Here is a 10,000-nt window from a genome sequence, read left to right on the forward strand (position 1 = left end):
CCACCACACCACCTCAATGCCAACAGATGAAGGAGATCAACAACAACGAGCAGGTGCTCAAGAAGCAGAACCTGGAGCTCACGGAGCTGCACGAGATTCTCAACCGCACTGCCATGTTCTTCGACGAGGCAGAGAGCGCAACAGCCGCCCTGTCCGCGGACACTGCAGAGTGAGTTGTATTGGGAAGAAAAGAGATGAGGGGAGACGGGGAAGCAAGTAGGAAGGGTGGAGAGATGTTGGAGGAGGGGGGCCGGAAGAAAACGGGAGAGAGCGGCAAAAGTTGGGGGGGGGTTGTCGGTAGGCCTGACCGTGTGGCCCGTGTGTTGGATGAGCTGTGCTTGAAGCAGAACACACATACATTTGCCTTTGATTTTGTTGCTCCTCTCTCCTTGTCCCTTCGACCGTGCACCGTGCCCTCACCTCCTTGGCTGCTTGTCCTCATCATCCCGCCTCACCTGCACCAGCTCCTCCAACACGCCGCTGCTTGAGGCTGACGAGCGCTCCGGGCAGCTTGCGTTTGTGACGGGTGTGATTGCGCGCGAGCGTGTGCCCGGCTTTGAGCGCCTGCTGTGGCGCGCGTGCCGCGGTAACGTGTTCCTGCGTCGCGTGCCCATTGACGAACCCGTGCACGACCCGACAACTGGCGACGAGATCCACAAGGAGGTCTTCATCGTCTTCTACCAGGGTGAACAGCTCGGCAACCGCGTCAAGAAGATCTGCGAGGGGTAAGCAGGCGGGGGGGGACGATTAAGTGTGGCTATGCATGTGCAAGAGGTGTGGGTGTGTGTGAAGAGGTGTGTGGGTGTGTGTGAAGAGGTGTGTGCGCGCGCATGCATTGGTAAGTGAGTGTGCGGCACGTTGTGCCCTCTCTCCCTTTCCCCCAAACACACACACGCACGCACACAATGAACACATTTCTGCTCACACGCGCATTCCACATGTGCTGGGTGGCGATGCAGGTATGATGCGACCATCTACCCGTGCCCAAACCTTCCCTCCAAGCGCCGTGAGCTTCGCGAGGGCGTCAAGACCCGTATCCTCGACCTCCAGAACGTAAGCAGGTTTGCATGACACAGCGAGCCACACCATCCGCCTCCCTTGGCGCGCGTTTTCCTCCCCATTTCTTCGTTTCTGTTGCCATTTTTCTTTCTCTGGTGCCGTTTCTTTATCCCTTCGCCTTCCCCTCCTGGTCCATCCCCATCCTTTGTTGTCACCGCTCTCCACCTTCATGGCGCGGCCACACCGTACCGTGTGCTGTGAATATGATTCCACTTCTGAGCGAACACCAAACGTTCTGCTGGTTCTACTGTACTGTGTGCACTTGATTGCTCTCTTCCCCACGTGCTTGCACAGCCCAAGTAACTCGCAACACCTCCTCCTCCTGCGTTATCTCAATGGCATTCTTTTCTTTCTTTTTTTTTTTTTTTGCACTTGTATTCCTTCCTTTTGCTCCCCCGTTGCCATCTCCAACGTCATGCCAATCCTCCCCTCTGTTCTCATTGCTATCACATCACCACCACCGTCGTCGCTGCTGTCGCCACCACTTTGACCCTCATCACCACCATCAACACCATCTGCGAACACATCAGGTGCTGCACCGCACGGAAGACCACCGCCGGCACGTGTTGTCCACCATTGCCTTCAAGCTCGGCGGCTGGATTGTCCAGGTCAAGAAGATCAAGGCAATCTTCCACACCATGAACAAGTTCAACGTCGATGGCACTCGCAAGGTACAGCTCGTGTGGTGATGCACTGGGTGTGGTGTGTGTGCGCGCGCGCGTAGTTACGCATGCGCTGCTTGTTTTTCTGTTTTGCTGCTGTTGAATCCCATTTCATGTTACCAGCTCCCGTCCATCCATCGCTATGTTCCCATCCCCACCTTACACCATCCCCTCACTCCCACACCATCACACACCACCATATGCACACAGAGCCTGATTGCGGAGGTGTGGTATCCGCTTGCGCGCGTTGATGAGATTCAGCATGCGCTGCGCGTGGGCACGTCCCGCGCCGGCAGCGACATGCAGGCCATCCTTAACGACATTCCCCACGACAGCAAGCCCCCGACGGCCTACTTCACCACCAAGTTCACACGCGGGTTCCAGTCCATTGTCGATGCGTACGGTGTTGCAACATACCGCGAGGTCAACCCAGGTGCGTCCAAAGCAGGGTGTTACGTGAATAGTCGTGGTGTTGGTGGTGTTGGTGTGCGTATGTGTTTGGCGTGTGCGTGTGTGTTTGAGTTGCATGATTGATGTGCGCGCGTTTTCTTTCTCATAAACTCTCTCTTTGTTATGTTGTTATGTTTCACGCCCTCATCCCATTTCCACATACAACACATGTTCACGCGTCGTCGCATGTCGTGCGTGTTTGCATGTGCAGGTCCCTTTACCATCATCACCTTCCCGTTTCTGTTTGCGGTGATGTTTGGCGACCTCGGCCACGGCTTCCTGATGATGCTTGTCGCGCTTATGCTCGTCCTCAAGGAGAAGTCGCTCAAGAACTTTGACGGCGGCGAGATTTGGGACACCATGTTCAACGGCCGTTACATCATCCTCCTCATGGGCCTCTTCTCCATGTACACCGGCTTTGTCTACAATGACATCTTCTCAAAGGCCCTCTCCTTTGGCAGCGGGTGCGTTGGTGCTTTCTGTGTTGTGTTGTGTGTTTGTGTGTGTGGTTGCGTGTGTGCGTGTCTGTGAAAGTTGGTGTGTGTGCAAGTGTGTGTGAGTGTGAGTGAGGATGTCATTCACTCTTTCTTTTCTTTTTCTTTTTTTGCTGTTTTGTTGGCGTTGTTGCAAACCGTCCTCCCTCGTCATCTTGTCTTCACGCGAGTGTCATTCCATACGTTACTCACCGTCCCTCAAACCTGCTGTTCCTGTAACGCTGCCGTTCCTGTAACCCCCCCCCCCCGGCCCTTCGTCCCATTGATTGGCAGGTGGTCCATCTCTGAAGAGGAGATTCCCATGAACATCACTGGCAGCGCCACGCTTGAGCTTCGCGCTCCTTACCTTGATCTGAACGGCACGCTTCACAATGGCGACCTCAGGCACGCGTACGCCTTTGGCATCGACCCCGTACGTACCGCATCTTACTGCTTTGCGTGGGCGTGTGTGTGCGTGCGTGTGTGTGTGTGTGTGTTGTGCTGCTCGTGTGCGTGTGTATGAGTGTGTGTATGTGCTTTTGCAGGTTGTAGTCCAAGTTGTTGTGTTTCTGTGCACTCGCCCCATACATTGCCCTGCTCTGGCGTTTCAACTCACCGTGCATCGCATTCATGCCACCCTGCACCCCCGTGCTACAAACTCCTCAGATGTGGCAAGTCTCCGAGAACAAGCTGACGTTTACCAACTCGTACAAGATGAAGCTCTCCGTCATCCTCGGCGTCCTTCAGATGCTCTTTGGTGTCGTCCTCAGCCTCTTCAACCACAGGTGCGCGTGTTTGCGCTGAGATGTCACTGGGGTGCCGAAGGTTGAGCGCACTATGTGGGCGCAGTATTTGCTGTCTTTTTTTTTTGGGGGGGGGGGGCTGCGTCTCTGTGAACCATTTTGTCCTGACCTCGAGCATGACCCTGTGTGGTGTTGATGCCGCTGCTGCCGCTGCTGCGGACAACAGGTTCTTCAAGAAGTCGCTTCGCATCTGGCACGAGTTCATCCCGCAAACGCTCTTCCTCAGCTGCATCTTCGGTGCGTTGCGTGTCTTTTGACTATTTCCTGGCGGGTTTTGTGACCTTGTCTCCTTAAACTGCCTTATTTTTATTTATTTTTATTTTTATTTTTGTGTGTGTGTGTGTGTGTGTGTGTGTGTGTGTGTTGCTTTGTTGCTCGCATCTTGCTTTATCGCACGTGTCATCCTCATTGCTCACACTTCCATGCCATCATCATTCATCGCTTCTTCTTCCCTCATCCTCGTCACCACCGCCACCGCTACCATCGTCATGACCATCGCCGCCGCGCAGGCTATCTTGTGATTTGCATTCTGTACAAGTGGTCGACGCCGCTGGACGATTTCCCCAACCAGAGCGCGCCCTCGCTGCTGATTATGCTCATCAACATGTTCCTCCGCTTTGGTCTGCCCCCGCCCAAGGAGCAGGTCCTCTACGGCGACAAGGTGTGTGCGTGTGTGCGTGTGTGCGTGCGTGTGTGTGTGTATCTTTGCTTGCAGCACGTGTTTTTGTTGTTGCATCATGCATTGGTACACCTTCATCTCACTCGTCGCTGTCGTCCGCACTGCGTTGTTTCTTTCTGCTTCCATGTCTCTGTTTTGCAGGAGGGTAACCTGCAAGGCAAGGTGCAGATGGCGCTCGTTGTGATTGCGGTGGTGTGCGTCCCCTGGATGCTCCTTACCCGGCCCCTCATCCTCCGATCACGCCAGAAGCGCCGCGAACGCGAGGGTAAGACAAAATCACCACCTGCTGCCTTGCACGCCTGTTGGCTGCCACACTGTCCGAGAGCCTTCTCTTTTCCTTCTCTTGTTCCTTTTGCTTCTTCTTCTTCCTCTTCCACTTCTTCCACCCTCTCTTCATTGCTTTCCTTTCCTTGCTTCATTTCTTTCTTCCCCACATCTCTTTCTCTTTTCTCTTCGCCTTCCCCTCCTGGCCCATCCCCATCCTTTGTTGTCACCGCTCTCCACCTTCATGGCGCGGCCACACCGTGCCGTGTGCTGTGAATATGATTCCACTTCTGAGCGAACACCAAACGTTCTGCTGGTTCTACTGTACTGTGTGCACTTGATTGCTCTCTTCCCCACGTGCTTGCACAGCCCAAGTAACTCGCAACACCTTCTTGTTGTTCTTGTCCTCAAACGCCCTTGTTCTTCTTCCCTCTCCGTTCTTCTTCCGTCTTCCCCTCTATTATCGTTTTCTTCTTTTGGACCTGTTGCTTGCATGTGCAAGTGCTTTTGGGTCTGCAAGCAGCCAAGCCAGGCGTCCTTGTTTTGTAGCGTTGCATGTGTGTTAACTTGTTGCGCCCTTTTGTTTTGCATTCGATAGCTGAAGCCCGTGTGCGTGCAGGCATGCTGCAGGGAAGCGACGACGACCACGACGATGGCCATGGCGACGAAGAGGTGTGTGTGTGTGTGTGTGCGTGGGTGTGGGTGTGTGTGTGTGTGCGTGTGTACGCGGGTGATGACTGCCGCTTTGTCATTGCTCGTCTTGTTCAGCAACTCACTCTCGACGTGCCTCCCATTCTTGCATCAGCACTCGTTTGGCGAGATGATGGTGCACCAGGCCATCCACACGATTGAGTTTTGCCTTGGCTGCATCTCCAACACGGCGTCATACCTTCGCCTGTGGGCCCTGTCGCTTGCGCACGCCCAGCTGTCCGAGGTGCTGTGGGACATGGTGCTGCACAACGGCTTTACCAGCTGGTACCTCCTCTTTTGCGCATTTGCCGTCTGGGCCGTCCTCACCATTGGCGTTCTCCTCATCATGGAGGTGCGTGCGTGTGGATGATATGTGTGTGTGCGCATGTGTGCGTGTGCGTGCTTGTGTGTGCGTGTGAATGATATGTGTGTGCGTGTGTGTTCGTGTGGGTGGGTGTGCGTGCGTGCTTGTGGGTTCGGATAATGACGTTTTCGTGTGTATGCTGAACCCATTTGACTGCTCTGTTGACGCTGCTTGGTGGGAACGGGGACAACCAACCCCCCCCCCCCCTTCCCCCCAAACCTCCATCCATACGACATTCACACATGCACATTGTTTCTGTATCCATCTCCTCCTCCTCCCCCCCCCTCCTCTTCCTCCTCCTTCCCTCCACCAAACAGGGCTTGTCTGCGTTCCTGCACGCGTTGCGTCTGCACTGGGTCGAGTTCCAGAACAAGTTCTACGATGGCAACGGCTATCTCTTCACCCCCTTCCACTTTGAGTGCGTTGTCTCGCGTGTGCAGCGAGTTGCGTGCTGTTTGGGAAGCTTCTCTCTGCGTCCCCCCCCCCTGCCCCATGTTCCACTGCCACATGCTCGCACTCCTCTCACCTCATGTTTTCTGTTCGTGTCGTGAATTGATTGAAATGCCACCATTTTTTGTTTATTTTTTTGCAGGCGCGTGCTCAAGGGCCAGGATGATGACGCAGCGTAGACGAGTGGCCCTCTTTTAGTTTCTCTTTTGTCTTGCCTCCCCAGCACACACCTCCACACACTTTCGCCTCGGCGCTGTTGGCTACGTGCCATGCACACACACACATGCACACACATGCATACACTCATACGCCCACACATGATGTTCCCCTTTCCTTTGTGTTTATGTTTGTTCTGAGACTACGAAGACCTGAGACTCTCCCTCCCCACACCTGTGTCAACAACAACATGTTCGCACCACCACCACCACCAACAACAACAACAACAACAACAACAACAACAACAACAACAACAACCAAACACTGTGCTCACTCAAGTAAACTACCCACACCTCGATCAGCGCGTCAAAAGACGTGAAGGGCCGGGGCTTGCCACCGCCGACGCGACACGACAGACAGAAAAGTTTGACAAAGTTCTGAAGAGTGGGCATATCTTCAAGAAATAATCGCAATAATGACGACACCATTTATGCCTTTGTTCTTCACGGTGGCGGCGTTGTGCGAACACACCACACACCAACAATAACAACCCTCTCCCTCCTCCCCCTTCCCCCCCCCCCACACACACACGTCAACCGGTGCAGGATGATGCTGGGGCGGCGCATCACTGGGATGATTGGCGCAGTGCTGCTGGTGTCGCTGCTGGTGAATGGGCTCATGTATGCGCGGCACTGGCAGTCCACGACCGCGTCGCCAGTTCACGAGAGCGCCCTTGAGCATGCACGACGGCAAGCTGAGGAGCAGCAGGATCGTGCACAGGACGCGCTCCTGGCAAAAGCCGACCTGGAGAAGAAGCACGAGGACGCGCTCAAGGCGCTCGAGGCCGAACGCCAACGCCACGAGAACGAGATCCAGCAGCTCAAGGACAAAATTGAACACATCCACGACAACCACGACCAACAACAGCAGCAACGCGACAATGATGAGCAGCAACACAACAACAACCAGCAGCAGCACCACAACAACAACAACTACCAACAACAGCAGCAGCAGCAGCAGCAGCAGCAGCAGCAGCAGCAGGACCAGAGCAACGAGGAAAGGCACAGTGAGAACGAGAAAAGACACAGTGAGAACGACAACTTGCCAGGCGCCGTGCGCAGGGTGTTTGACGATCGGGCGGGAACATGCAAAGCAGAGACCAAGATTGTGTACGTCAAGACACACAAGACCGGGTCCAGCACGCTCACCAACATCTTCCACCGCTTTGCGTATAAGCACAGCCTCAAGGTGGTGCTGCCCAAGAGCAACGTCTTCCTCGGGTGGCCACGCAGCGCGGGCATCCCCACCTCGTACGTGCCGCTGCCCGGCGCAGAGGGCAACTACGACATCTTCTGCTCCGCACACACGCGCTACAGCCGCAAGTACATTGAGCCCATCGTGCCCAACGCCAAGTACATCACCATCTTTCGCGAGCCCACCTCACACTTCAAGTCGTCGTGGAGCTACTGGAACGTGCCCTCGCACATCAAGCGCGTCTCCGGCATGAGCGTGACGATGGAGGAGTTCCTGAAGGACCCGGAGACGTGGTTCCCGCGCGGGCTCAAGGGCGACAGGGACCTGCTGCACAACAGCTTTGCCTTTGACTTTGGGTTTGATCACACGTACACGCAGGCGGAGGTGGACAAGCTCATCGCGCACCTGGACACGTTCGCCCTCGTGCTCATCACGGAGTACATGGACGAGAGCCTGGTGCTGATGAAGCGCAAACTGTGCTGGGAGCTGGAGGACGTGGTGTACTTTGCCCTCAAGGTGAACAAGCGCAAGCCGAAGAAGTCGCTGCCCGCAGACGTGCGTGAGCGCATCCTCAAGCTCAACTGGGTGGACGCGCAGCTGTACGACCACTTCAACAAGACGCTGTGGAGGGAGATTGCGCAGGAGAAGAACTTTGCGGAGGAGGTGGCGGCCTTCAAGCAGCTCAAGGAGCAGCTGTCCACGCAGTGCGAGCGCTGGGCCACGTGGAACGAGGACCAGCACCGCAAAGCGCTCTTGGAGGAGGAGGGGAAGCCGCTGCCGCCCAAGCAGAAGCAGTGCCACCTGGCGCAGATGGACAGCGTCGGCTTTGTCAAGTTTCTCAAGCAGATTGCGGGCGTCCCCGACAAGGAGTGCAGCACGCAGGGCCAGCCCAAGAAGAAGATTGTCTATGTCAAGACGCACAAAACTGGCTCGAGCACGCTTACCAACCTGCTGCACCGCTACGTCCACAAGTACAACCTGCGGCCCGTCCTGCCCAAGAACGACATCTTCCTGGGCTACCCGAACAAGGAGGCCCTCATGTCCTCGTACGTCAAGCTGCCGCCCGTGCACGGCAAGGACGAGTACGACGTGCTGTGCAGCGCGCACTCCATCTACGACCGCCCGCGCATGGACAAGCTCGTGCCCAACGCCGCCTACATCACCGTGCTGCGCGACCCGGCCACCCAGTTTCTGTCGTCGTGGAAGTACTGGCACGTGACAGACCACATCAAGTCGCGCACGGGCAAGGACGTGACGCTGGAGGAGTTTGTGGACAACCCAAACGCGTACCGGCAGTACCTGTCCGAGGGCGACCATCGCCTCATCCACAACTCGATGGCGGTGGACCTGGGCCTGTCCAGCTCGCCGACGCGGGAGGAGGTGGAGACGCTCGTGCGCGACCTCAACTACCACTTTGACATGGTGATCATCACGGAGTACTTTGACGAGTCGCTCATCATGCTGCGGCGGCAGCTGTGCTGGGAGAAGGAGGACATCCTGTACCTCTCGCTCAAGGTCAGCAAGCAGTCGAAGAAGGGCGGATACGAGGTGCCGGCTGCCTTCCGCGCCAAGGTTGCGCAGTACAACTGGGCAGACGCGCGGCTGTACGACGCGCTGAACCAGACGCTGTGGTACCGCGTGCGCCACGCCATTGGCTTCCAGCAGGAGCTCGACTGGCTGCGGCAGGAGAAGGAGCGCATTGCGGACCTGTGCCAGCCGTTCACCACCATGGGCGACAACATGCACCGCAAGGCCGTCATGGAGCACCCGGACAGCGTGGACGAGGACGAGCAGCTGTGCCACCTCATGATGCTCGACTCGCCAGGCTTTGTCAAGATGCTCAAGGCAAAGTACGGCAAGGCGGACCAGGAGTGCCACAACCAGCCGCGCGATCCACGCTCCATCGTGCTCTCCTCCGTGCTGCGCACACCGCCGGGCCTGGCCATTGCACGCGTGGCGCAGCGCATGCAGCTCACGCGGCCAACGCGCACCGTCGTCGCTGCCGAGGGCGTGACCAGCATCGGGTGGCCCGAACACGCCACGACGGAGGCCGACCTGAAGGCGCGCGTATGGAACAGCGGGTCGCGCGGGCCGGGCACGTTTGTCGGCGTGGATGTGCCGCTGAACAAGAAGCTGCTTGCCTCTGTTGTGCACAACCCGTACATTGTGATTGTGGTGGCCAACCCCACGGTGACGCTGGCGACGGTGTGGGACGAGCTGGGCGCGGGCGATGTGCTGCGCGAGGCGACTGGTGGTGATGTGTCGTTTGCCGACTACGTGCGCAGCCCATCGACATATGCCTCGCACCTCGACTCCACCACGGTGGCCCGGCTGAAGAACCCGCTGGCCCGTGCGCTCGGGTACAATGGCGACGGCAGGCGGTCGAGCGTGAACACGTTTCTGCGCGACCTGACCAAGGAGGTGGGCACGTTTCTGATTGGCGACCACTTTTACGAGTCTGTAGTGCACTTCCGCCGCGTGTTCTGCCTGCCGAGCGACGCGTTTGTGGTGGAGGAGCCCGAATTGCCGCCACACGTGGAGGAGGACTGCAAGGACAGGACGGTGATGAAGGCCGTGGAGGCGCACAGCCCTGTTGACGCAACCATCTTCAGCACGCTCAACTCGACGTTCTTCCGACGGCTGCAACGGGAGGTGCTGCTGGAGAGCGAGATCAGTCAGGTGAAGAAGCACACCGC

The 10,000-nt window shown here is 56.9% G+C and overlaps 2 protein-coding genes across 2 annotated transcripts in view; both read left to right on the plus strand.

Moving 5' to 3' along the window:
• Positions 1-6,408, plus strand: part of PTSG_05994 (Atp6v0a1 protein) — a 7,543-nt gene extending 1,135 nt beyond the window's left edge. Inside the window, exons 3-17 of the mRNA XM_004992830.1 lie at positions 27-169; positions 465-725; positions 960-1,053; positions 1,590-1,730; positions 1,932-2,154; positions 2,383-2,635; positions 2,939-3,077; positions 3,311-3,429; positions 3,614-3,684; positions 3,957-4,108; positions 4,268-4,391; positions 4,989-5,062; positions 5,196-5,432; positions 5,762-5,862; positions 6,037-6,408. Of these exons, the coding sequence (XP_004992887.1) occupies positions 27-169; positions 465-725; positions 960-1,053; positions 1,590-1,730; positions 1,932-2,154; positions 2,383-2,635; positions 2,939-3,077; positions 3,311-3,429; positions 3,614-3,684; positions 3,957-4,108; positions 4,268-4,391; positions 4,989-5,062; positions 5,196-5,432; positions 5,762-5,862; positions 6,037-6,073 (2,169 nt within the window). The 3' untranslated portion in view covers positions 6,074-6,408. The remainder of the gene's footprint in view (positions 1-26; positions 170-464; positions 726-959; positions 1,054-1,589; positions 1,731-1,931; positions 2,155-2,382; positions 2,636-2,938; positions 3,078-3,310; positions 3,430-3,613; positions 3,685-3,956; positions 4,109-4,267; positions 4,392-4,988; positions 5,063-5,195; positions 5,433-5,761; positions 5,863-6,036) is intronic.
• Positions 6,409-6,555: 147 nt separating this feature from the next.
• The window catches only part of PTSG_05995 (uncharacterized protein), a gene marked incomplete at its 3' end in the record, with an annotated part of 3,650 nt that continues 205 nt past the window's right edge, over positions 6,556-10,000 (plus strand). The window contains exon 1 of the mRNA XM_004992831.1: positions 6,556-10,000. This exon is cut by the window's right edge and continues 205 nt beyond it. Within this exon, the coding sequence (XP_004992888.1) occupies positions 6,657-10,000 (3,344 nt within the window). The 5' untranslated portion in view covers positions 6,556-6,656.

This window comes from Salpingoeca rosetta (genome assembly GCF_000188695.1).
Source record: "Salpingoeca rosetta unplaced genomic scaffold supercont1.15, whole genome shotgun sequence".
NCBI lineage: Eukaryota > Choanoflagellata > Craspedida > Salpingoecidae > Salpingoeca > Salpingoeca rosetta.